The sequence below is a fragment of the Oryctolagus cuniculus genome, chromosome 9 (genome assembly GCF_964237555.1).
Source record: "Oryctolagus cuniculus chromosome 9, mOryCun1.1, whole genome shotgun sequence".
NCBI lineage: Eukaryota > Metazoa > Chordata > Mammalia > Lagomorpha > Leporidae > Oryctolagus > Oryctolagus cuniculus.
The window spans coordinates 9,854,241-9,881,974 of NC_091440.1; the positions used below are offsets into that span (position 1 = coordinate 9,854,241).

A 27,734-nucleotide genomic window follows, 5' to 3' on the forward strand; every position below is an offset into this window, starting at 1 on the left:
TGGGAAAGCAGCGGAAGATGGCTCAAGTACTAGGGCCCCTGCCACCCACATGGGAGACCTGGAAGAAGCTCCTGGCTCCTAGCTTTGGCCTGGCCCAGTCCTGGCCATAGCAGCCATCTGGGGAGTGAAACAGAGGATGGAAGATCTCTCTGTATGTCTCTCCCTCTCTCTAACTCTGACTTTCAAACAAATAAATAAAATCTTTTTGAAACATAGATGAACAAACCTGATAATCACCTACTTGGACTGATCAAGAAAAAAAAGAACATGTTATCAGTATTAAGAATGAAAAAGAAGTTATAAATAATACATTAGATAATTAGAAAGTAGATTAAAAACAACTTTATGCCCACAAATTTGACAAACGGACATCCTAAAACTTGTCATGAATTAATGGGAAACAAGCTAACTCCATAATTGTAGCTCGAGAATATCCCTCTGAAAGCTTCCAATAAACAAGAAAACTTCCCAACACAAGGAGACTTGCAAGGTGCTAACTGCAAAAACCCGAGAGAGACATTACAAAAATAATTACAGATTCATATAGACATAAGATGAAACCTATCTCACGCTCTCAAGAATTACAAATTTACGTAATTTTCTGTGAAACAAGTTATTTGAAAATGAACATGCAAAAGTATGAAGATTTTATAAAATCATCAGAGAAATCTAGAACTAAAATACAAATCCTATTTTACCCCTCACCAGCTATGCAATTTTGGGTTAGAGATTTATCCTACAGCTCAATTTCTTCACATATAAAATGGGGATACAAGTGCATACCACATAAAATTCACATGTATTACTGTGACTTAAAAAGAGACAGGAAGGGAGCAGTGATGTGGCGTAGTGAATAAAGCTGCCACCCGCAGCGCCAGCATTCCACATGGATGCCAGTTTGTGCCCCAGCTGCTCCACTTCTATCCAGCTCCATGCTAATGGCTTGGGAAAAGCAGAAGATGGCCCAAGTGTTTGAGTCCCTGTTACCCACATGGGAGTATTTGATTAAGCCCCTGGCTCCTGGCTTCAGCCTGGCTCAACCCTGGATATTGTGGCCATTTGTGGAGTGAACCAGCAGATGGAATATCTCCGTCTCTCCCACTCTCTGTAACTCTGATTTTCTTTTCTTCTTCTTTTTTTTTTTAACTTATTTGAGAGGTAGAGTTACAGACAGAGAGAGGGAGAGACACAGAGAAAGGCCTTCCAACTGCTGGTTCACTCCCCACATGGCCACAACGGCCAGAGAGGAGCTGATCTGAAGCCAGGAGCCAGGAGCTTTTTCCAGGTCTACCACATGGGTGCATGGGCCCAGGCACTTGAGCCATCTTCGTCTGCTCTCCTAGGCCATAAGCAGAGAGCTGGATTGGAAGAGGAGCAGTTGGGACACAAATGACACCAATATCGGATGCCGGCGCTGTAGGTAGAGGCTTAGCCTACCAGGCGTTAGTGCCAGCCCCCTGATTTTCAAATAACTAAAAAGAGAGAGACACATGAAAAACATTTGCAACTTCCACAGCACCATCCCATCACAACTGTGGAGGTTGTACATTGCACCCTAAGTGAATGGCACTCTCTTCCACTGTGCAGTGCACAACCTACTGAGTGGCACATGTAGGTCTTGCTAGGTGCTCAAAAAATTTTGAATAATAAAAGCCACAATGTTATATAGAAAGAAACTCGATGCTTAGACAGGAAGTATGAATTTATTCATATGAAGTAGTAGTATGCTATTTCAGTCAACCCATCAATCTTTTCTAAGCTACCATGTACTTGTCTACCATACCTGTATTTTACAACATTCTAAGCTTGTCACTTCCAGTGCTAACACATTAATGAAATACCCTGTGTCCACGGTTGTGGTTTTTGCTTTGCTTAGTTTGCTTTTTTTTTTTTTTAAACTACAATGACAGACAAAGTGATAGCTTTGGTCCTTGTTCAGTATCATGAAAGGAAAACATGTTTAATGTTAGGATAAACAAGGAAAGTATTTGTTCTCTTTTTTACACACACATGTCATGGCTCCTTTCTTACCCGATTTATGTTTCAAATTTGTGGTCACTCCATCAAACTCAGATTTATCAATTTCCCACGCAAGAGGCAGCTTGCCCAAGCTATTGGATAAGTTTTCCAGGCTGTTTTCTTCATTATAGATTATTTCCGAAGTGCTAGTTGGGATGCCAATGTATCTTGATGAATTATTTCCAGCAGATAAAGAGGTACTGTCAGGAAGGCAAGATGAGTGGGTTGAATTTGGAGTTTTATAGATTGAGGTTGCCTGGTTGAGAAAGGCATAATCTGAACAGATGGCATAAATTTTTTCCCGTGTGTGAGTCACTGGACAACTCCATGGATAGTGACCATCTCCTTTGGGACCCAAGGGTGCCCCTGAGGCACTTGTGCAGAAAGATTTTACAGCACCTTGTAGATTCTCTTCAGGAGACTTCCTCTCAGATCTGTGCTCACCATTTCCAGGATCATTTGACCTTTCTGTTTCTACAACGTTAGGCATTGAATGCAACTGTAAGTTTCTGTTACTGGGAAGAAGTTGCAACTCTGACGAAACTGTTTGTCAAGAAGCAGAAGGCGTTGTTTACAGCATTCTAGTAAAACCTGAGAGCTGCAAAATCGAGCTCCTAAGAAAAGGAAGAGAAAGCTTGATCAACAATCCACTAGACACTACAAACAACTCTAAACATGTAGCAAGTATTCTCCATTTGCCTTCATTCATCGAATACTGACTTTACACTACTAGATGCTTACAGTCACAGTCCATGTGCCATCTATCTCATTATTTTAAAATTTGTAAACAATGCACTCAAATAACAAAAAAGACAAATAGCCCAATTAAAAAACAGGTAAACTATGTTAACAGTTACCTCCCCAAGGACAATACAGAAACACCAAAAAGCACATGAAAAGATGCTCAACATACTGGCCACCATGGAAATGCACATCAAAATCACAGTGAGATAAAACCTCACACCCACTAGGACGACTATAACTGAACAAAAGAGTGGCAAGTGTTGACAGGGATGCAGAGAAATCAGCATTGAAGCACTGCTAGTAACTGTAACAGATCCAGGGGCTGGCACTGTGGTGTAGTGGGTCAAGCCACTGCCTGCAGTGCCGGAATCCCATATGGGCACTGGTTCGAGTCCCAGCTGCTCTACTTTTAATTCAGCTCTCTGCTATGACCTGGGAAGGCAGTGGAGGATAGCCCAGGTCCTTGGGTCCCTGAACCCGTTTGGGAGACCCAGAAGAAGTTCCTGGTTCTTGGCTTTGGATGGGTCCAGTTCCAGCTGTTGCGGCCATTTGGGCAGTGAACCAGCAGATGGAAGATCTCTCTCTTTCTCTCCCTCTCCCTCTTTTTCTCTGCCTCTCCTTCTCTCTCTAACTCTTTCAAAAAAATAAAATAAATCTAAAAAAAAAAAGTAAACCAGCAGATGGAAGATCTTTCTTTCCGTCTCTCCCTCTCACTGTCTGTAACTCAAATAAATAAATAAGATCTTTAAAAAAAAATTTTTAAAGAATAAAAGAGCAAAGAGTGAGGGGAAACTAGTGCCACAGTTGTCTTCTGGCTCCTAAAATTACAGAAACTCTGTAAGATGGATCCTTTGGGAAAAAAAAAAAGAAAGAAATGTAACAGATCCATTCACTTTGGTAAAGAGTCCTCCATCAATCACACACAAAGTCACCATATGGTCCAGCAATTTCACTGCTAGGTCTACACGAAAGAAAAACGAAAACATATGTCCACACCAATATTAACAGCACCTTTATTTATGGCAGTCACAAAGTGAAAACAACCCAAATGGCCATCAATTGAAGAATGGATGAATAAGTGTGTTGTAACCATACAATGGAAATATTACTTGGCAATATAAAGATGTGAAGTACTGAATATGGATGGATCTTAGAAACATAAAGCTAAGTAAAAGAAGCCAGTCACAAAAGGACCAGACAGCATTTGATTTCATTTATATAAAATTTCAGAATGGGCAAATCTATAGAGACAAACGGCAGATTACTAGATGTCTAGGGATTGAAGCTTGGGAATGATGGAGTTTATTTTTGCAGTTATGGTAATATAATATGCTATAATTGGTGATAAATTTATAACTTTGTGAACTAATAAAAATCACTGAATTACATACTTTAATGTATGAATTTTATGGTACATGAATTATGCCTCAGTAAAGCTATATAAAAATAATGTATTAGCAAGATAATGTCTTTACATATAGGAACAAAAGTTACATGATGAATAGTGGTCAGATTTAAATCAATAACAACAAAAAAACAGAATTTTCATTTTATTTTTAAAGGAGCCTTCACCTGAACAAAAACATAGATCCAAAGCAGGAGTCACTAACTTCTGATCAGTCTCAGGAAAATTCAAGTCGAAACAGATTCCTCTGCAAAAGAAAGCACAGAAAAGTTTAAATACATCCAAGGACACTTAAAGAAGCTGAAGATTTATTTAAACCAATAAAGTCTTTAATGAATCAAACCATCCTGGTAATGCAGGAGACAGCCCCACATAGGTGGCTGGACACAGCCTGGTGGTTTCTCAGGCCATGCTGGGTCATCAGTTTGACTTCTAACAGTTAATGCTTACTTTACAAAAGAAATGAAAATAACTTTCACAGGTTATAGAAAATGAACACATCAAATCTACCTGACAAATACTGAATGACAAAACCTATGACTAAGGCTACAAGAACAACGGATGATTCACTAACAGCCCCTATATTCTCCTAATCCATGAGGAGGAACTAGTCAAGGCACTGCAAGGCCTCCATGAAACTGAAGGGAACAGAACTCCACAGGTGCTGGGTAGGATTCCAGTTTCCTTACATGAAGTAAAGCTCTCTCTGTGCATACCTCCAGGTAGATTTTCAGTGATTCATGAAGCTTATAACTGCAAGAAGGTGGGTTTGGCAGAAGCATCACCACCCAAGGATGGTTACAGCTTGAAAACATTCACCGTATTTCTGGTAGAGACACCTTGGGAGTGGGAGCAGTGGATCCCTAGACCAGAGGCATCTGTGCTTTGTGCCCCTTCCTCACATCCTGGTGTGATGGTGACAGTGGTGGAGATACAAGGGGAAGCTCAGGGCCTGACAAGATCAAACTCCACTTTTCTTTGAGGATTGTTTCTCTGACTCTCAGCAGACATCCTAGCACAGCATTTTGTACTTCGTATCTGGGATCCTCAGGCCTTTCTCTAAGACCGAGCGTGCTGGACAGAGGCAGTGTGTATTTGTGGTGTGGAGGTGCGGTACGGTAGAGCATTACTGGACATGGTCTGGTGGTGAAGGAGGGGTGGTGAGATGGAAATGGTCCTAATCTGAAGCATGGCTTCCACTTGGCCTTAGCTTCCTCCCTCAAGGTGAATGGAGCTTTGCCTATGGACTGGCTCTCTGTGCAGCAATGAGGCGACTTCATGAAACATGCCCATTTAGAATAAAGACAGAATATTCCGATCAAAACCATCACAGAGAAATCACTGTGAGCATATAAATTCGGGCTGAGCTTCCTGGAATCGAAAGGCCATGCCAGGGCACTTCAGAATGTTCATGGAAAAACAGAACTGCAAGACAAGGTTATTTTGGTGCAAAAAACTTTTGCAATCTGTGCATGGTTTTTTCATCATAGGCATTTCCTGAACATATTGAACTTTTTGAATACTCCTCATATCACATTTCATTAATGGAAAAAATATGTGACTGGTTTTGTTTGTGCTTTGGGTCTGTTTGCTTTTTAAATATGGTCACTCAACAAAAAGGACCTCTTTGCTCCATTTTAGCAAAACAAAGCAAAGATCAAAAAAAGGACAGATTTTATCTTGATTGACACTAAAAATCAGGAGTATCAAAATATGCTTTTGACTCAGTTTATGTAAATTTCTCTTTGAAAATTTGTGTAGTATTTATAGATCTTATTACATAAGCAAGTCATTGCAGGGAAAAAAATATCAAGCGTAAAAACATTATCCAGAATATGACGGATCCAAAACCCATGATGACCCCCATAATGTTAGTGTCCATTGTCCCTTGTATCATCTGGTTCATGTCTGCAGTCTGTGCACCTAGGGGGCTTCTACCACTGGGCCCGCCGTGCCTTCCTCAGATCCCAGTTTTCCTAAAGTGAACTGAGCACAGGTCATTACAGAGCCATCACCGACGCCAATTACGTTGTAATGAGAGCCTCAGGAAATACTAGCGATAGACCATGGTTCCTCCCTCCACTCTGCAGTCTGCAGCCGTCATGGTTTTTCCCATCTTGGATTCCCTTTTGTCTCTAGAACCCGTTCCCAGTTCCATGCCCACAGGCTGACATCTCCTATCTGACCTGTGCATGGGTACTAGAAAAAGTTCACTACATACATATGAGCACAGCACCTCCCGGCCTGAAAGCGTCTGCTCTTGGAACAAAAGGCCCAGGGCTCAGCCGCCTCTTCCCACTCCCTCTTCCTCCTTCCACGCTGACTACTTGTTGGTTCTCTGCATGCAGTGCCTCCCACCCACCCTCCTCCCCTTAGTTAATTCCCATTCATCTTTCCAATGTCTGCTCAACTAGCACTTTCTAGAGGAAGCTCATTTCACCCTCCAAACTATGCCAAGTACCCTGTACGCACTTGGTATCTTTCTTGCACAGGTCTCACCACGGTGTAACTTCCACGTCTGTGATCCACATCAGCCCTGCTGACTACAGAATCCCCATTTGTGAGCGCCTCAGTCAACAAACACTTTTATAGCGATTACATGGCGCCAAGCATTACGGTAAACCCTCATTCTGATCGACTGAGAGCCCCCTTATCCATATAAGTGAGGCACTGCTGTACAGAGTCACTCATAAGAACAAGTGCCAGCCTAACCGAATGGTTTATTCATAAAGCCACATTGCAAGTAACAAAAGTATTAATTATCGGCAAAGCCAATTTTCAGAAAATGCAATTTTTAAAGGCCTCGTGGAAGCAGCGATTTTTGAAAGCCACAGCAACAAACCGTCCTGCAAAATAAGCAAAACCAGTATTCACCGCCCAGATCCTGTCCTTAGCACATTATCTCTACTGGAAGCCTGCATTCTTTAGTATGGAGTTCTTCGGAGAACTAAACATCTTCGGAAGTCCCCAGCAAAGCCTTCCACAGATGACAAATGGGACCTGTGCTCTGTGACTTACTAAGGGCACACTACGGGCCTAGGGGCGAAAGCAGAGTCCAGCCGGGCCTCCCTCCCTCCCCGACGCCCGCCAGGCCCCCTGCCCTGCTTCTCCCCAGGGCAGAGGCCGCCGGCTTAGGAAAGGATACCGGGACGCGACGCCCGCCTCCGGCCCAGGCTCCGGGGGAGGCCGGCCGAGGTCCCAGCGCCCGCTCCGCGGCCAGGCTAGGTGGTCGCCGAGGCGGAGGCGGGGGCGACAGTCGCGCAGGCCGCTGCCCGCCCTGCAGAGTGCGTGTGTGCGGGGGCGGCGCCCGGTTGCGCCCCCAAGGCCGTGGGCCTCCCCGCCCGAGCGCCCCGCGGACCTCGCCAGGGCCAGGCGTCCCCAGTCCCCCGCGCGGGCCGAGGGTCGCAGGCGCCCCTGGGCTCTCCTCCACGGCTCCCGGCCGGAAGACTGGGGTCGCCGCGAGGCGGAGCGCCGGAGGCTCCCCGCGGCCGGTGGGGCACGGGGAGCGGTGGCCCCGGGCGCACAGGGGAGACCGCTCGATGCTGCTAGACTCCCAGGCCCCGCCGCACGTGGCGTGGAGACGGGGCCGTGGGTGTCCCCTGGGCACTTCCAAGCCGAGCTTTGTTCGCGAAGGCACTCGCCCCTCTCCGCCTGGTGCTCCTCTACCGCCTTGCGCCCCAGGAAGATGGGCACCGAGGCAGTGGCTTCCACTAGGACGCAGACAGGCCTCAGAAAGGCGGCAGCTGCGTCCAAAGCACCAAGGGCAGCGGGCCCGGCCGTGCGCCCGCCCCGGGTACCTCGGGCCTGCGGCTCCGGACCTGGCTCACGGCTTCCAGCGCGTCGCCCGCGCCTCCGGCTGCCCTGGGGCTGGCGTCGCTGGTCCCATGGGAGCGCGCGGGGTCCGCGCCTTGGTCTGCGGTGCCCGGCGACGGGTGGTCGGGCAGCATGGGCGACACCTGCCTCGGCTCGCGTTTTATACCTGCCCTCGGCGCGTGCGGAGGACGCGGCGACTAAAAAGACCCCGCAGCGCAGCGGAGCCTGCAGGGCCGCGCGCCCCTCCACGGAGCATCCGCGGGATGCCTCTCTGTTCCCCGCACGCGGGGGCCGAAAAGTCAACCCACGGAAAACTACACATCCCAGGGAGCGCAGGCGCGGCGCGGACGCACGGCGCCACCCACTCGGCGCAGGCCTCGCTCAGCCCGGCCCGACGCGCGGGCCAATCGCCGCGCGTGGTGCCCTGGCTGCAACCCGACACGGCTTCGCCCCCGAGCGGGGCTCCGGGGCGGCCGCGGCCCCAGCCTGTCGCCCTCGTCCCGGGGAAGTGGAGCCGCGCGGTGCTCGGCCGAGCGACGGGCGTCCTCCCCTGGCCACGCGGGCGCTGCGGCCCTGACTCGCGCGTCATTTACCCGTGGATCTTCCCCGAGAGTCCGTCTTGTAAATGTTTAGCATTTTGCTGCTTCACTGCTGCTTTCTGGGGACGGTGCCCGCGCTGGCCGAGAGCGGCGGAGAGAGGCGACTGAGCCCGGACCAGAGCCGAGTATGGGGGCCCGGGCTAAACGCACAGGTCGTTCTTCCCGCCCGCTATTTCTATATCCAGGCGGTGGACGCGTCAGGGAACCCGTAAGTAGAGACGCGGCCCCCTAACCTTTCGGATTGCGGTGGAGACCGACTCTCCCATCGCGTTTTGTCTGCCCAAGTGCTCCTTCCCGCTCCGCAGTGTGCGTTCCGGTACCTTCGGCCGCTGCGCACAGCTGGTCTGCCGGTCCCGGTCGACTACGGATTCTAACAGTCGTTCGTATGCAGTGTGCCGCCGTATATAATCAGCTCTTCTCCTAGCCATTTTAGCGGGGCTCGCGCATTCTCAAGGCAAGACAAAGCCCCTCCAGTTGGCTGGAATTACCCTTTCCAGCTGCTGTTCCGTTATAAGGAGTTTAAGGCCGGGAGTTAGAGACTTGGTCGGTTTCACGTGTCCCTCAGTTTTCAGGTGGACATCCACAAAAGGAACTTCTGTTTAAAACTTGGAAGGAAAGCATCTGTCTCCTGTGTGATTGCACCACACACGTATCCCATCCTAACGAGTTCAATGCATTGATTGTACCTAAACTTACTTATATACTTCACCGGCTTCTGAAATGATTGCCATGATTGGTGGATGCTGACCATGGATACTTTATAGGGAAAACCTCTTGGGAATGAAATGTTTTCCAAAGCGAAGAAAAGAAGATTTTGTTGTACAACGTGTTGGAAAAACGAAATGCCCTCTTAAAGAGCATGAGCACTGGGAAAGTGTTTTGACACATTGTCACCACGGTGCTAGAAGCATTTCCGCCTTTGTTTTTGCCCCTGACAGAGCATGACTTATACTGTCATCTTGAAGAATCATTAAGGGAGATTTTTCAAAGTAAGATCGTCTTCGGAAGCACCATGTGATTAGAGATTTCCAGATGTGGTGGGCATGAGATAAATAGGAATTTAATGAGAATGCTTTTATCTAGAGACTACATCAGCATGGGTCATGCTTACAGAGATTAGTTTTCTGAAAGTATTCCCTTACGATTGTGTAGTGAAACTGTAGCATCTCGATTCATCATATTCATTCTGGAGCTACAAGCCTGGGAGCGCCAGCTAGTGTATGTTAGCGGGAGAGTGTGGAGGAGAGCAGAGGTTTACAGACTGAAGAGCGTGCTGACAATCGTATTTTGTTGCTTTTCCCATCACAGCTTTACCTATTCTCCGGGTGAAAAGGTGTTCCAGGTGAAAATCTCAGCACCGGATGAGCAGTTCACGCGAGTTGGAGTCCAGGTGTTAGACAGGAAGGATGGGTCCTTCATAGTGAGATACAGGATGTACGCAAGCTACAGGAATCTGAAGATCGAAGTTAAATTCCAAGGTCAACATGTGGCGCAATCTCCATATATCTTAAAAGGTAATTGGGAACATAATTTTATAACAGCTGTATTTGAATAAGATGATATATATTATTCTCTCAGCAAAAACAACTTCACTGTTTTTCACTGAAAGAAAAAAGAGGTGTTTCCTTCTTGAAAACCAAATAGGAGTTCTAGTGAAAAAGAGACAAATTTGAACAGAAATTATAATAATTCACTAAAGAACAAGGAATATATGAGTGTCCCTCAGAAAGGTTCTGGGAAACTGGAATTGAAAGATGTGTATTTTGGTGCAAAAATTATATCCAAATGTTTTCATGATCCACCATTTTGTACAAACTGTGGAAGACTCCTTATGTTTATACAGAATTCACTCCCTGGGGATGCAACATCAGCAAGAATAATCAAGCTATGTATTGAGTCATTTTGACAGCTTAGTGTTACTGAAATTTGGCAGCCTCACTTCAGGAAGAGATGGCTGGAAGCTAGGGAAGTGGCTAGGGGGCGGGGGAGTTGTTGACTGTTTTTTTACTTTGTTCATTTTTCCAGAGAAATTCTCTAATGGTTTCTTATGTAGAATGAGGGTCTAAAATCATCTCCTTATCTCTGATTGGAGAGGGGGCCCCAAACAGTGGGATGCAGTCTATCTACAACAGTAGGAATTGTGCTTCCTCCCACCCCAAGAAAGAAAGGTAGCAAGTTTTAAAGGTGTCTGGACTCCTTTTCCACGTTTCACCAGGAGCACATGATGCAAGATAATCTGTTAAACTTTACAAAGATTCTTGCATTGTCTCCTACTGCCTGGGTCAGAAGGGAATCCCAATAATTACAGAAAGGAATGCCAATGAAAATCTCAGTTCAAAGCTGCTAATTATGTTAGCATTGCTTCTACACAGATGTTCAATTAATTCATTATAATAATAAGGAAATGGACTCTTTTGAGCCTTTACTTATTTATCATTTGTTTAAAAAAAATGTATAGTGTAGGGCCGATGTTTGGTGGTGCAGTTTCAAAGCTGGAGTGCTGGATTTGAGTTCCTGCTGTGCTTGTACGGCAGGTCCTGCTAATGTCCATGCTGGGAGTCAGCAGGTGATGGTTCCTGGCAGCTGGCTTAGGCCTGACCCAGTCCTGGCTGTTGCAGGCATTTGGTGAATGAACCAGCAGATGGAAGATTCTCTCTCTCTCTCTCTCTCTCTCTCTCTCTCTCTCTCTCCCATAACCTATCTCTCTCTCAAATGAATGAAAATAAAGTACAAAAAGGTACATACTGGGAAGGATGTTTAGCCTACTGGTTAAGACACACATGTACCATGTATCAGAGTGCCTGGGTTCAGTACCCAGCTCTGGCACCTGACTCCAGGTTCCTGCTGATGCAGACCCCAGGAGGCAGCAGGTGATGGCTCAGTGGTTGGGTTCCTGCCACTCTCAAGGGAGACTTGGATTGGATTCCAGGATCCAGGCTTCAGCCCTGACCCAGCTCTAACCATCGCAGGCATTTGAGGAGTGAACCAGCAGATGGCAGAGCTCATGCTTCCTCTCTCTCCCTCTCCCACACAAAATAGATAAGTAAATGTTTTATACTTTTTTTAAAAAGCATAGTAATAGTTCATTTTTGTGTGCTTACTTTTGTTGTTATTGATGATGATTTAACCATTGAGAAAAGTACCTTAGACATTTTGAGAACATGTTTTTATTATGTGCCATTGAAATAATAATCCTATCCCTTTTGTCTTTCATTAAAATAGGTGTATTTCTCTGAAACTCTTCTACCAATATTTGTTTATTCTTAAGTATACAAAACATTAAGATCATGTGCTGTAGTATCCACTGTAGAGCATAAATTAGTATCCATTGACTTTTCTTTGAACTCATACAAATACACCTAATTATGGAAATATCACACAAGGGTTCATGTGAAGACTTATCAGAATAGAATGCCAAGTTACTTGCTATGCTCCAATGTAAAAAAAGGTACTCCCTTTGAAATATTTTTTCAACTACAGTACCCTTCTTATCTAGGCAGAATTCACAAGCCATATGAATATTTGTTAATAAACTGATGAGTGACAATTTAAAAAAAATTATATATATATTTGAAAGGCACAGTAACAGAGGGAAAGACAGAGATCTCCAGTTCACTGGTTCACTCCTCCAGTGGCAGCCACAGCCAGGGTTGGACCACACCAGGCCAACGCCAGGAGCATGGTTCTCCATCCAGATCTCCCACATGGTGGGTATACTTGGGTCATCTGCTGCCTTCCCAGTCACATTGGGAGGAAACTGGATCAGAAGCGGAACATCCAGGACTCAAACCAGCACTCCCGTAATGGGATGCCAGTGTTTCGGGCGGTTTAACTCAGTGTAGCACAGCACCAGCCTCTGAGTGAAATTCTCACTGTGTAAGAATTCTTACTTTTTTGTTTGTATATATAGGACCGGTTTACCATGAGAACTGCGACTGTCCCCTGGAAGACAGTGCAGCCTGGCTACGGGAGATGAACTGCCCAGCAACCATACCTCAGATCCAGAAAGATCTGGCACATTTTCCTGCTGTAGACCCAGAGAAGATTGCAGCAGAAATCCCAAAAAGATTCGGTCAGAGGCAGAGCTTGTGTCACTACACCTTAAAGGATAATAAGGTACAACAGAAGATTGAAGTGGCCTGGTCTTAGTGCTTTGCTGAATTTGTTTTTCCGGTTGGCTACAATTAGCAAATACTTTCATTAAACTCATTTTTATAAGGATCATTGTGACAAGCTTTTCCTTCGTGAAGTCTGCCAGTGCTTTTTGACTAACGTAGTAAGTGTTCAATTCTCTTTTAGGTTTACATCAAGACTCATGGTGAACATGTAGGTTTCAGAATTTTCATGGATGCCATACTGCTTTCTCTAACTAGAAAGGTAAATCTGTATTTTATCTTAGATGCGATAGATAATTTCAGCCTGAGTTTAACAGTGTAATTTTTCAAAATAAAAACATCATGGCTGTTCTAGTCTTAGCTTTTATAATATGATTCTGAAGTAATGTAGGATGCCTGTATTAGTTTCCAAAGACTGGTACAACAAAGCACCATGAACTGGGTGGGCCATAACCACGGCAGTGTGTGTCCGCACAGTTCTGGAAGCCAGAAGTCAAAATCAAGATGTCAGCAGGGTCACACTCCCGTGGAGACCTGGCTGACATTCTTCCTGCCAGCCCCTAGCCTGTGGTGACGGCCGTGGTTTATGGTGCTCCTGGCTTGCAGCTGCATCTCTCTGGCCTCTGCCTGTGACATCGCATGGCTTTCTCCCTGCATGTCTGAGTCCCTCCTCTCCTTCCTCCAGTTTGACATCCGTTAGCTAACAACACCTCAAGGACGTGATTTCCAAATAAGGTCACTCTGAGATACTGGAGTTTCGGACTTAAGCATATCTTTTTCTGGGACACAATTCAACCACATAACAATACCATATAGAGGAAGGAAAATGCCATATAATAAAATTACTTTCCTACTCACCCTATTTGATGCCAAAGAAAATTTACCTGATACTGAATTCTGATGCTTGACATACTGTGTATAGGATCCTAATAGAAAATGCAGACAGTGATATAAAAATGGCTGATATGAAAAATCACACTCATATTTTTACCAATTGTACATTTATTTATAGCCTATGATAGGATTTCTTTATTAATCTTTGTGCGTGGTTGATTGAATTACTCATGGAAAACCTTAGTGTTTTTCTTTTCTAGATTGTAAAACATTTGTAGTCACTTAATTCTGAATGTGATGATTACATAGCATCAGTATTAAGCTTCCTTTGAGCTAACACATTAGAGTACTAGCAGATTTTTCTTGCTCATCTGTGTCAATCCATGAAAATTAAAAATATTCTTCAGGACTCCCAATTTCTCAAACTGAGCAGCAAGCCCTTGTCTGTCTGAAAATATGTGCATCTCTTGTTTTACAAGCACTCTGAGCATGTACCATGGCTAAATGAAGCAGGTTCTTTGAACATGCCTGCGCTATTTATCAGAAGAAACAGTGTAGAGGTTACTATGCTGACCTGGTTTTTAAAATTCCTTCCCAGTGTTTCTCTTTCCCTCTTTAATCATCGGGTCTCTGGGTAGTCTGAGAACAGAGATCACCTTTGCCATCTCATCCCTTTTGTGGTAAACGCTGTTGTCCAGTTTGGATACCATAGAAAGGAAACCTGGAATGCTTATAAATATCACCATATCTGCAAAGTTACTCATTATTCAAATCATGGTAATTATTGCTGCCTGAAGCTTGTAAGGTTGGCCCCCTCATTTGGTGCAATTTCTAATTTTAATTGATGAATGTGAGAATTATCCAATGTAAAAAATATGAACACACTGTTTTCTTCTTCCTAGGTGAAGATGCCGGATGTGGAGTTTTTTGTTAATTTGGGAGACTGGCCTTTGGAAAAACAGAAGTCCAATTCAAACATCCATCCGATCTTTTCCTGGTGTGGCTCCATGGATTCTAAGGATATTGTGATGCCGACCTACGATTTGACTGACTCTGTCCTAGAAACCATGGGCCGGTGAGAAATGGGTCAGGGTGACCCAGAGCCTGAATTTTCTTTCTTTTGTGAATTATTTTTCAGTGACCTTTGTGATGTGACCACTTGGGAAGAAATTCTCTTGCACTGTCTTACCTTTCTAGAGTGAGTTTGGATATGATGTCTGTGCAAGCAAACACAGGTCCCCCCTGGGAAAGTAAAAACTCCACCGCCGTCTGGAGAGGTCGAGACAGCCGCAGAGAGAGGCTGGAGCTGGTCAAACTCAGTAGAAAACACCCAGATCTCATCGATGCTGCCTTCACCAACTTCTTCTTCTTTAAACACGATGAAAGCCTGTATGGTCCCATCGTGAAGCACATTTCATTCTTTGATTTCTTCAAGGTGAGAAATGACCAACCATTTCTGTTTTGCCAGTGCATGTGTGAATCATGCTTTGGAGGGAGGGACCAACTCCACTTGGGTTGTCCACTTTCCATATTAGAATGCCTGGGTTCAATCCGCCTCCTCTTCTCTTCCAGCTTCTTGCTAATGTGCGTCACTGGGGACAGTAAGTAATAGCTTAAGTATCTGGGTCCCTACCACCCACATGAGAGATCCAGATATATATATCATTTTTTTGAAAGGCAGAACGACAGAGTGGGAGAGACAGCGAGAGAGGGAGGTCGTCCATCCACTGGTTTACGCCTCCAGTGCCCTCAACAGCTGAGGCTGAGCCAGGCCAAAGCTGGAAGAAAGGAAGTCCCTCTGGGTCTCCCATGTGGTGGCAGCTACTCAAGTACTGAGCCATCATTCACTGCCTCCCAGGTGCATTAGCAGGAAGCTAGGTTAGAAGCATAGACTACCCAAGACTTGAGCCAGCCACTGCAATATGGAATATAGGCATCCCCAGCAGAGGCGTAACTTAGTGTGCCACAAAACACCTGCCCCCAGATAAAACCTTGCAGAGATGTACAGTTAACATGACACTGCATGTGCCATCATTGTTAAGTGCACATATGCTGTCAGTAAAGTGGTAGAATAATTACAAAATTACAAATAGATCTATCTTGTCTTATATTATAACCTTTAGACAACTGTTTTATTGTTTTGTTGGCTACTTCAATCTTAGATTTTTCTTTGCCCCCTTTCTGAAATTTAGGAGCACATCAAAATAAGCATTTATATAAAAGCATGTATTATAAACCACTTACTAAGTAATGAAGACAGAGGACAAAATGTCACTAATTTGTAGCTGACAGTGTGAGGGTTTATGTATGGAAAGGGTTGGAGGAAAAAAAAAAGTGGGAAAAGGGAATTTGATGGAAGTTCGCGTGCTCTGCTGTTATTTTGCAGCACAAGTATCAGATAAACATCGATGGCACTGTGGCAGCCTATCGCCTGCCATATCTGCTGGTTGGTGACAGTGTTGTGCTGAAGCAGGACTCCATCTACTATGAACACTTCTACAATGAATTGCAGCCCTGGAAACACTACATTCCAGTCAAAAGCAATCTGAGTGATCTGCTTGAAAAACTTCAGTGGGCCAAAGATCACGATGAAGAGGTAAGGCCAGTCTCCTAGGGGCTTAATTCCACTTGCACCCCAATGTCATGGGTCCACTGGAAATGTCTTATGCCTGGAGAGTGTTCAGGGTGCTGAGGGATAGACTTTGACCTGAAAAGGGAAGCTCCTGCCAATAGATAACACAGCTCCTTTGGGGTGAAAACAGCAGGCATCGCAGTTGGATTGGTTGTCCTGTCCATGTGTGAAGCAAAAGCTAAGCCTTGACCCTGATTATGGTTTCTCTTCGGTAAGGTTTCTCTAAGCCTCTAGTAGCAATGTGGAGATTTAGAGAGCCATTCTGGCAGCAGCATTAAAATGAATAAGCTTCAAGCTAATTTTCTGCTGAACATTGCAAAAACAGTGCTGTAATATAGCTTCATCTTGCATTTAGTTTACAAAGTCCCTGCTAAATCTCTTGATAAAGGAATTCTCTGTCCACAAGACACTTAATTCTAGGAAGTCCAATATAACTTCTCAAACTTGAAAGTCAAAATTTTCCCTTTGACTTGAACAAACATACTCCCTTAAATGTTGCTTTTACTGTGTAAGACTACCTCCAAAAATATGTTTCCTGCGATTGTTTCACTGTATGTAGACTCAGCAGCTCAACTTTCCTTTGCATGGTAAAAGATATGTTCCATTAAAGGATTTTTATTATCGTTGTTCCCATAGGCAAAGAAGATAGCAAAAGCAGGACAAGAATTTGCAAGAAATAATCTCATGGGTGATGACATATTCTGTTATTATTTCAAACTTTTCCAGGTCAGTGTTTTTCATGAAAATGGTCAAATAACTTGTCATTGGTATATTAGGAACAAATACTAGTTCACTGAACAGTTTCTAAAAGTAATTAATGTAAGGAGATATAGGTACCTCTCTGGATAAATGTCAGAATAGGCAAGCTCTTTTCTTCTCATCTTCCTCCACGTCCTTCTCCTCCCATTTCTCTCTGTCTTCCAAAGAAATAAATAAAACTCAGAAAATCAGAGACAAACATGATGGGTCTGCAATAAGTTCATGGAAATGCATATTATTAAAAATATATGTTCATGAATTTCAAACAACCTTTAATAACATTTGTTTCCATGAACTTCTTTATGTCCCCTCATTATGTGGTAATACAAAATAATTGAAAACCAAAGATTAATAGAAAATGTTTGAACATCAAATGACAAGTATTCATATTATAACTTAATGGTATATGATTCAGAAATTGTTCTCTGACCCTACAGAGTTAGTGTGCATGGATTCCTGTTTTCTCTTTGTATTATATTGTTGCTACCTTATTATTTCTTCATCTAAAAAGTGCAGGGTATATTGGGAGCTCTTGTCCTGACTCAGATGGGCCATGATTTCTCGTAGAAATTATTTCATGGATCTAAACATTAGTGACTATCCTCAAAGCATATTTGACTATTTAAAATACGCTTTTAAAACTGCAATAATAAACAAGTTATCTTCTAATAATAGCACTAACCTAGATAAAGATTTTTATCTCAGAATTACAGATTTTGTATCCCATGTCTTAGACTTTGCTAACAAAACAAATTTGTTGTATTTCTGATTCCTACTGGCCCCTCCCAATTCTGTAACCTTTCCTGGAAAATGAAGAAGGAATGCAGAGAATGAGCTGTATAAAGTGAATGAACTGGGGGGATTTACTATTTGAATTTCTAAAGACTTACACATTAATTTAGCTAGTACTTAGCGTAAGTACTTGGCCCAATGCCTAAGCCAGAGTAAGAACATAATACAGGTTGAGTATTCCTTATCAGACATGCACAGGACCAGAAGAGTTTCAGAGTTTAGAGTTTTGTGGATTTGGAAATATTTGCATAGACTTTACCAGTCGAATATCGCTAATCCAAAGAAAAAATCTGAAATCCAAAATCTGAAATGCTCCAAAATCCAAAAATTTTTGCTGCCATATTGATGTTGCAGAAGTTTTAGATTTCAAAGGCTTTGGGTTTGGGTTTTCAGGTTATGAATGCTCAGCCCATAAATGAAGATGCCCACTGAGGTTTGTTTAAGCTATAGCAGGAAAAGCAGAAGTGATCTCTGTCCTCAGATTCTCAGTCTAGGGAAGAATATGTGCAAAATTATTTTCACTATATGGCAGGGCTGTTAAAAAAATCCAGACATTATATAAACTCAGGATAGAATAAGGAGAGATCTGTTGAACTGGCAGCCAGTGTTCAAAAGACAGCCACTTCTCAGAAGCTCAGCTGGATGTGTAAAGGGAGGATGGAGGACTTTGCATATCACAGTGTGTTACTATGAGTTAAGTAGATCTTGGACTCAGAAATTCCAGAATGTCTACTTTGGTGAATGTACCAAAAGTTTTGTGCAAGGAATGTTTCTGTATTATTGCTCACAGGAATATGCCAACTTACTCGTGAGTGAGCCCCAGATCCGAGAGGGCATGAAGAGGGTGGAGCCACAGACCGAGGACGACCTCTTTCCTTGCACATGCCATAGGCACAGGGTAAGCAGAACTGGCCTTTCCCAGTGTCCACGCAGGAACTAGGATGAATCCACGTGTGCATTCATTCCCTGGGTTGTTCAGTCAAGCAACAGATACTCGACGCCCTCCTGAAGCCCCCAAGAAATGCATTCTGTCAGAGAGACAGAAGTGACAGGGCCCAAGAAAGGGTACTACAGTGCAGTTCAGGGAAGAGACATGGCGGCTCCCTGGCAGATGGAGGGAAGCCTTTTGTAAGGTGAGACTTCAGATTGCCTGGCCTTTGAATAGATGCTCATAGTCTGAAATATGTTTTCCATTCATCACTGAGGCTTCACCTCCCTGTAGGAAGATTTGGTGAAGTTCTTCATCCCAACTTAGAGAGGAAAAAAAAAAAAAAAAACACATACCGATGATTACTCATGTTATGCAGTGATTCACTTAAACGCAAAATTTTGATACCACTGCATAATGGTTGCATTTTTAAAAGTCAGGCTCACTTATGGACTTAAAAGGTGAAAAAGGACCATACGTTGTCCAGTAAATGCCTTCATTTTACTGTTAACAAAACTGAGCCCAAAGAACAATTTACTTAAAAATAATCTAGCTAGATTATAGCAACTTATCACACTGTGTGTATGTTTGTATAGGAAAATCTTGAGTGGCCAAGCAGTATTGTTCTAATTGTAGGTGTTTAAATTGAACCTTAGGGTGTATGTGTGGTGTGTGTGTGTGTGTGTGTATGTGTGTGTGTAGTAGTAAAATATGCTGACAACATTATTTTAAGCAACATCATCGTGTATTTGAATGGAAAAACACATATTTGTGTTACTATAACCAAAGATGAGATGACAGATTTGGCTTCTATTATATGTACTTACCAAGAAGGTTTAAAAGGATTAAGGTGACCATTGGCTCCAGTGAGGTAACAGAACCAACTCATGTGAGTTCATAGTAAGGTATTTTCCACACTGGTTAAGTTTTTGGTAGCTTGAACTCAGCCACTGGACATATTTACATCATTTCAATCAGCACGTACTAATTTTGGCTGTTGCTTCTTGAGAACTGATTTACCACTAATTCGTTGGCCCTCGAAGTAGTGGATCATCAGTGCTAACCCCTGTTGGTGCTGGAAGGCCATAAAATCAGTTACAGCCAATGACAAAACAGGAATTGACAAATCACAAGGTATCCCCCCCCCCCTTGCCACATTTGTGATTTGGTATGAGAACACTTCTCATCTTGGCTCCAAGTGAGACTGAGCCGCTTCCCTTCTGCATTCTTATTTAATTTTTTGGTTTGTTTCTTAAGACTTATTTATTGATTTGAAAGGTAGAGTGGCACAAAGAGAGATCTGTCATCAACTTATTCACTCCACAAATGCCCACAATAGCCAGGGCTGGACCAGGCAGAAGGCAGGAGGCAGTAGCTCTATCTGGGTCCCCTACGTGGGTGGCAGAAACCCAAGTACTTGGGCCGTTATCTGCTGCCTCCCAGGCAGGAAGCTGATCAGCAGCAGAGAAGTCCAGACTCCATCCAGACACTTCAGTATGGAATGTGAGTATCCCAAGTGGTGGCTTAACCACTGTACCACACTGCCTGCCCCTAATATTTATCATTATCTGAGTGATTTAGAGTAGGTACCAAATCAGTATCTTCCATTGATTTCTAGAAGTTAAGGACACAATGTTTATATCTTGTTTATATCTTGCTCCTTATCTACTCTAGCCTTTCACTGATACTGTGGATGACACAAAGCCTTTACTGTAATACAGACCCATGGGTGCTTGCTTCCCATCAGTAGCCCTGTGAGATATAAGGTGATTTCACCCTTTGGTGGTTCCAGTACTTCCAGATAGTCGTCCTCGCTAAAAACCTCAAGCAAGGATTTGACTTTTTCCATCCTCTCATTTTAAAGAAAAATATTGAGTAAATGTAGGTTTTCTTGACTCAGGTACAACTTGATGGCTCTAATTTTGCTTCTTGATTACAGACCAAAGATGAACTCTGATTTGCAAAATACCTTCCATTCAAGTAATGGTGCTCTGAAGACTTCTTAACTGAAAAGAAGAATGTTTTTAAGTATTAATTGCACAGACAATGTAAAATCTGCCGTGTAATTATTTGGATCATGAAGATACATTTCTACCTATTATGCTGTATTCCTATGACTATCACTAAAAGCACATTTTTAGTATTTTGTAATAAAACCACCTTTATTTTAAAGACCTATGTTATGCTAATTATTAGCTGTGTTTGGACTATGGAGTAGTAGGAAGAGGGAGGCTCTGGGTTTTTGATTTACAGAAGCACAAACTTGGTTAAATGACAAAGAAGTAAACCTCCGGCTCCTTTAAGCCACGGTTATTTTGAATACTTCATGCAAGGCCTGTCATAATATGGCCTCTGCCTGCGTCTGTAGTCAAGTCTTTCACCCTTTCCTAACGTGTAGCCTGTGATCTAGCGAAACCAGTCCCCTCACAGTTCTGTCAACGTTAGTGTCTTACTCTCCTGTTACACACTTGTCCATTGATCTGGAAGCCATGACCTTCTCCTGTATCAGTTTTGGACATTCTCAATACTCATTTTAGGAATCCACAACACCTCCTTGGAATCTCCCCTTCTGTGTGCTTGTGTCATTGTACTTACCATACCATACTACATCCTGTCCCATTCCATTGCCTTTCCCCCATCCAATTTTAAGCAACTTGACCATAGAGATCATGCTAATCCACTGGGTAGTCCTTTAGGACCCACTACGTAGAGTCCATTAGGGTGCCTGCAGCTAGAAAGGATAATAAATATTAAATGGGTGAATAAATGAATGCACATAAAAGAATTAAAAAGAATTAGAAATCCTAACACTAAACCATATATAATGTCCTACAAATCTCTCACCTGATTTCTCTTACATCCATCTTCTAGCTAAACAATCTTTCATACATTTGTAAATTGTGAAATTTACATACATAAGAATATAAACATCAGCAGCCTAAAAATAATCATCAACCATGTAACTGCTAACAGGTTCTGTGCTTGACCAAATATTCATCAGGCTCCTGAACTTTCTGCTAAGCCTATCTGTTCACTGCCTTCTGTAATCTAATTTTAGCAAGAACTGTGCTAAATCAGTTTAACAAAAAGCCTCTGTCTTCCATATCTGGTCAGTCACAATATCTAATCGGATTCCTCATCCTTTACCATCCACAAGGTGATGATTGATTACCCTGGTGTGTGTTTAGCAAGAATGCTGTTAGGTCTACTTAACCAGAATCTCTCTTCCCTGGTGTTTACTCTTGGTAATTTTCCATCTACTAACCTCTACACTGGTCCGTGGCTATAAATTTCCTCCTGATTATCTTGTATCTGCAGTTGAGCCCTGTATACACTGAGGTCTTTTTTCCCCTATCGTAATAGTTTTGAATAACCTCTGTTTATATTGCTTTATTGGCCAGCCCTGGTTTTTCTCTGGAGTTCAGAAGTAGAACATTGCTGGTACCTTAGAAGTGTCCCTTGTGCCTCACCCTATCACACCCCCTCCCTTGCTCGCAGGCAACCATTATCATGATGATTACAATAATATTTTCCTTTGCTTTTTATAATTTTGCTATCTACATATACTTCCCTAAACAATATATTTTCATTTTGCCAGTTGTGAATTTATATAAATGGAAATATACTAGATGTATTATTGTTGTTATTTGCCTACTGGTGTACATAGTGGAAGTTCATTTGTTTTTACAGGTTGATTATATGAATAAGATGACTATATTTTACTATTCCATTGTAGGTGGACATTGAGTTGTACCTATTTTTGGACAGTTCCCATCAGCGCCACTGTGAATCCTTATTCATGTTCTTTGACCCCATTTGGTTTATAGCAGAATTACTAGACTATGGAGTACCATTCATTTACAACTTTATTATAATATGTCAAACAACTTTCCAAATTGATGATCCTACTTTATGCTTTCCAGGAGTGTGGAGGTTTACAGTTGCTTAACATTCTTGCTGACATTTGATATTACCAAACTTTTAAGATTTTTACCAGTACCATGGGTGCAAAATAATTACTAATTATATTTTAATTTTCCTTTCTCAGTAAGGAGGTTGATCATCATTTCATGATTGTGAGGCACTGATATTGCCTTCTTGTACAGTTGCTTTTTTTTTTTTTAGTTAATTTTCCTAATAAGCTGTTTGACTTCCTCGTGGAGATGCAGAAATAGACTTTGGAGCTAGCACTCCCTTGATTGTATTTATACTGTATTTCTCCTATTTCATGGCATGTCTTATACTCTCATTCCAGGACCTTTTAGTGCTGAGAAAATGGTGAGTTTAATGTAGAGAGTCTATCAGTTTCTTTTTAAAATTTGTTTGTATTTATTATATTTGAAAGAGCAACAGAGCTCTCCTATCCTCAGGTTCACTCTCCAGATGCCCACAACAGCCAGGGCTGGGCCACGCCAAACCGGGAGTTGATAATTCAATCCAGGTCTCCCACAAGAGTTACAGATATCCAAATTCTGGAGTGATCTCTGCTGTCTCCCAGGGTGCACATTCGCAGGAAACGAATGGGGAACAGAGCTGAGACTGGAACCAGGCACTCTGAAATGGGATGTGGGCAGCCCAAGCCACACCTTAACCACTATATCAAATGCCTGCCCCATCAAGATTATTTTTAAAAACATTATTTATTTATTTGAAAGGCAGAGTCACAGATAGAGAAGAGACGGAGAGATCTTCCATCCCCTGGTTCACTCCCCATGCAATAGGCAGGCCATTGTCAAGAGCCAGGAGCCTTTTATAGATCTTATACATCAGTGGCAGGGGCCCAGGAACATTTTAGCTGCCTTCCTAGGTGCATTAGCAGGAAGCTGAATTGGAAGCAGAGCAGCCAGAACACAAACCAGCACTCTTATGGATGCCAGCATTGCAAGCTACGGCTTAACCTGCTGCGCCACTGTCGCTTCCTTGCCCGCAAAGGAACGACACTGCTTTCAGCTGATCGGTCTTCAGTAGACTTTTATTTAAACAGGGTAGAAAAAGAAACCCTTGAGCAAGGGGAGCTCCGAAAGAAAGGGGAAGCTCCCGTACCATATCACAAACAGCTTATATAGTATAACATTGTTGAAGCATGTAAGCAAGCTTAGTCCATGCGGCAGTGCTCCAGTCGGGTGCCTGATCACGCACAGTCCATGTGCTCCTTGTCCAACCATAAAGGTGATCACGCGCCTTCATCCAATCAAGCTCCTGGTCACGTAGCAGGCGACTCGGGTGCTAATAACAAGCTTCTACCTGGTGTTTTCTCAGCCTTGGTCAGTGGGAAAAGAAGTACAGGAAGCCCCAAGGCCATAGTTGTTTTGACTCTAGCCTGGGGTTATGAAATGATCCCGATATCACAGCTCAACAGAAACCATAAACATACACACAGCAGTAACTATTGCCAATGGTCAGCAAGCTAAGCCTTAGCATGTGGGCCCATGGCTGGCTCATGGGTCCCCACACGCCACAGCTCGGGCCCCAGGCAGTATTTTTAGACTTGCGGGGTTTTTTTCTGTCAAATTTAAGAATTCCTTGTTCCTAGCTCACTCAGCCAGTCTCCTTTGTTCTATAATCTAGGACCACCTCAGCAAGTAACTACAAACTTGGTGACTTAGAACAACAGAAATTTATGCTCTCATAGTTCTGGAGACAGAAGTCTGAGATCAAATTGTCCAACGTGTTGGTTCCTTCCAGAGGCTCTGAGAGAAAATCCATTCCACGCCTCTTTTCCAAGATCTGGTAGCCGCTGGTAATTCTTGGAATTCCTTGGCTTGTGGGTACATCATTCCAGTCTCTGCCTGTGTTATCATATAGTCTTCCCCTCTGTGTGTCTTTGTTTTCTCCTCATCTGTCTCTTAAAAAAGACACTTGTCTTTGAACTAAGGCACCATCCTAAGTTGAAGGTGACCTCACCTCAAGAATTTTAATTATATTTGCAAAGACTCTATTTTTCAATAAGATCACACATATAGCCAGGTTAGAACTGGACCACAACTTTTGGGGACCACTCTTCAACCCACTACATCTTGTAAAAGCATTTTCTTTGAAAGCAGGAACAACATAAGAGTTCCTATCATCACACACATTCAGTGCTGGAGGCTAATGCTAACACAGTAAGTCTAGAAAAGAATAGGAAATATAAGGAGTAAAAATAACATGTACAATTACTAAAAGCAGAAAATTTAGTACACATAAAATCCAAACAAATTTACAGATAAAATTTTTCAATTAACAAAAAAATTGGACATTTGTTAAAGAGAAAACCAGCATATAAAATTCAATCAAAGGGCTGGTGTCATGGCATGGCAGGTTAAACTTTTTCCTGCAGTGCAGGTATCCCATATAGGTACCAGTTCCTGTCCTGTCTGCTCCATTACTGATCCAGCTCCCTGCTATGGCCTGTGAAAGCCGTAGAAGATGGGCCATGTCCTTGGGCCACTGCACCCGTGTGAGACCCACAAGAAGCTCCTGGCTCCTGGCTTTGGATCAGCCCAGTTCCAGCCATCATGGCCAACTGGGGAGTGAACCAGCAGATGGATAACCTGTCTCTCTCTCTCTCTCTCTCTCTCTCTGCCTCTGCCTCTTTGTAACTCTGCCTTTCAAATAAATAAATCTTTTTTAAAAGTTTTCAATATACCAACTAGTAATAGAAAATTAAATAAAAATACTTAAAGTAGTATTTATGATAAATTTGGAGGTTGAAGTCTTTGAGGAATTAATAAAAATGGACAAAAATGGACACAACAAATTTTGAAAAATCTAAGTTGAAAGATATCCTATATTCATGGATTGCAAAGTCAATAAGATGTCAACTCTTTCCTCATGGTATATAGAGTTGATATAATACCTGAAAAGTCTTAACTGTTGATGAATTATGAAGAATTTTCCCACCATACAACAAAACTATGAGTATATGCTTAAGTTACATTGGTGTAAGGATAGAAAACAAAATAGAATACCAGAATAATAATACATAAACAAACTTGTGTATGTACGGAAACTCAATTTATGATGGGAAACTGCAGATGTTGGAAAAAGGAGCTGGAACTCTTGAATACCCAAATATGGAATAAAAGCAGTTGTATGAGTAGCACTCATTCCATTCAAAAATCAAATGCAAAAGATTGGTGACAAAAGACAAAACAATATTTTTAGTCACCAAAGAGGCTATCTCTGCATTTTATTGATAGTATAGATTTTGGCAGGTGAAATAGCCAAAGAATTATTTCTTTCATTTAATGACTCTGATAAATAAAGCCATAGGAAAATATAGGGGTTCTAGAAATTTCTAGAACATTTATGTTTTAACTTAATATTTTTAGGGATTTATTTATTTATTTGAAAGAGTTATATTACAGAGAGAGAGAAGGAGAGACAGATCTTCCATCTGCTAGTTCTCTTGCCAAATGGCTGCTATGACTAGGGCTGGGTCAGGCTGAAGACCGGAGCCAGGAGCTTCTTCTGGGTCTCCCACGTGGGTGTAGGTGCCCAAGGACCTGGGCCATCCTCCACAGCTTTCCTAGACACATTAGCAGGAAGCTGGTTCAGAAGAAGAGCACTGGAGATGTAAACCAGCATGCATATTGGATGCCAGCACTGGAGGTACATCTTAACCTCCTACTTGATAGTGAGGACCCCATTGTTTTATTATTTTTTGAGATAACATTTTTTAAATTACCTTATAGTCAAAGGCTTAGTGGCTCTACTAAAGAATTCAAGAAGTAAAAATTTAAAAAATGCCATAGTACAGGAAGAAAATAGGCAAGGGCTATAACAATAATCAAATGAAAGGGTTAGAACATGCATTTCTCATTTTTCTTCATCCAGAGAAGGATCCTATTTCAATCCATAAGAGCACTGCCAGCAATGGCCCATGTTTGCTGAACCCCAGCTAACCCATTACCATAGCAGGAATTCCTCCAAGGAACACCACCTCTTGTAGGAAAAATAAGTAAAAAATCGGTGCCAAAAGGAATTCATAACATATCCCTCTTTGTCTTAAAATTGGTTTAAGTCTGAATGGGTAGCATTGAGAGTTCAATGGGAGATTAAGGACTAAATTGGCCATCGCCTGGGGAGTGTATGATTTGCCACGTGATAAATTTACCATGTCTCTTCTGTCAGCATCTGTCAAAGTCTGGTTTAGAGAATGAGACTTCCCGTTTGGACATTTGTATGAGGCTATGAGAAGTTGAAGTGAGAGCCATATATGCTCGTGGAAATGTATATAAATTTTTCCCTTCTCCAGAAACTTTTTTTCTGCAGCTTACTCAACAGCACATCATCTTTTGTTGCATGTTTTTTTAAAATTGTTTTACATGGGGGATAATCATGGCTACAAAGGATTAGCTTTAGGAATACTTGTGATGGTTACTCCTATATCTTTGATTGTGGTTACACAAAACTACATAAAACTCTATATACATGTGCATGTATAACTGGTGGAATTGGAATGATCTCTGGAATTGCATTAATTTTAAGATTCTGGTTTTGATGTATAGCTATGCAGGATTGTCTCCACTGGAGATTCAAAAAATCCATATCAATATAATGAAGTTTTTCTAGAACCAGGCAGCATTTCACCCAAAACATGGTTCCTGATGCTACCTCTTACAAGACCTTGAGAGCTGTTTTTACAATCACAAATGCAGGAAATGACGTACTCTACAGACTTTATATGATTCGCACAGTCTGGTTTTTGCCTAATAGGGGCACAATCTGGGAGGCTTCAACCTGGAATTGGCTGAGAGGTCAGCTGCTGTGATTGGCTGAGCTCCTTATTCCACCCCATTATTCAGCTACACAACTGTGTGCTGGGTTAGTCCTTGCTTACACAGCAAGCTAGGTTGTAGTGCATTACCTACTGAGTACTCTTTGGACAAAACCTGTTGTTCAAGTAGGAAGGCTTCTTTAAACTGGTTTATTCCAAAGCAGCAAGAGAAACTAAGTGATCTGTATAAAGGACCTCCATGTATATACTTTTATAGCTTTCTATAAATAGGTAATTATTTCAAAGTAGGAAGTTTAAGAGTTTAATAAATGACGATAGCAATACCTGCTCATCATGAACATAACAATAAAAATTCTTTCAATTTCTATCCTC

The 27,734-nt window shown here is 42.5% G+C and overlaps 2 protein-coding genes across 21 annotated transcripts in view; one reads left to right on the top strand and one right to left on the bottom strand.

Annotated features, from left to right (window-relative positions):
• BIVM (basic, immunoglobulin-like variable motif containing) overlaps window positions 1-8,903 on the bottom strand; it is a 50,096-nt gene extending 41,193 nt beyond the window's left edge. For 4 of the 14 annotated variants that reach the window (XM_070048588.1, XM_070048585.1, XM_070048583.1 and 1 more), the window contains exons 1-3: window positions 7,987-8,126; window positions 4,336-4,415; window positions 2,032-2,633 (exon numbers count right to left, since the gene is read on the bottom strand). In XM_070048588.1, the coding sequence (XP_069904689.1) occupies window positions 2,032-2,509 (478 nt within the window). In that variant the 5' untranslated portion in view covers window positions 2,510-2,633; window positions 4,336-4,415; window positions 7,987-8,126. Of the gene's footprint in view, window positions 1-2,031; window positions 2,634-4,335; window positions 4,416-7,965; window positions 8,127-8,147; window positions 8,288-8,813 lie in introns of those variants that run through there. The other 10 variants (XM_017343583.3, XM_017343581.3, XM_051850460.2 and 7 more) reach the window with 5 other exon arrangements.
• Window positions 8,382-20,812, top strand: POGLUT2 (protein O-glucosyltransferase 2). 7 transcript variants are annotated; one of them, XM_070048593.1, is made up of 13 exons: window positions 8,436-8,788; window positions 9,889-10,094; window positions 11,115-11,317; window positions 11,434-12,028; window positions 12,158-12,287; window positions 12,491-12,696; window positions 12,880-12,957; window positions 14,432-14,604; window positions 14,727-14,964; window positions 15,916-16,125; window positions 16,798-16,887; window positions 18,503-18,610; window positions 20,580-20,812. In XM_070048593.1, the coding sequence occupies exons 5-13, from the start codon at window positions 12,260-12,262 to the stop codon at window positions 20,595-20,597; spliced, it is 1,149 nt and encodes a 382-aa protein (XP_069904694.1). In that variant the 5' UTR covers window positions 8,436-8,788; window positions 9,889-10,094; window positions 11,115-11,317; window positions 11,434-12,028; window positions 12,158-12,259; the 3' UTR covers window positions 20,598-20,812. The 7 variants fall into 7 exon arrangements, with proteins under 7 accessions (XP_002713063.2, XP_069904694.1, XP_069904696.1 ...); XM_070048595.1 differs by having other exon boundaries at window positions 8,448-9,569; window positions 11,434-12,287; XM_070048591.1 differs by having other exon boundaries at window positions 8,448-8,788; window positions 11,434-12,287.
• Window positions 20,813-27,734: the final 6,922 nt, after the last annotated feature.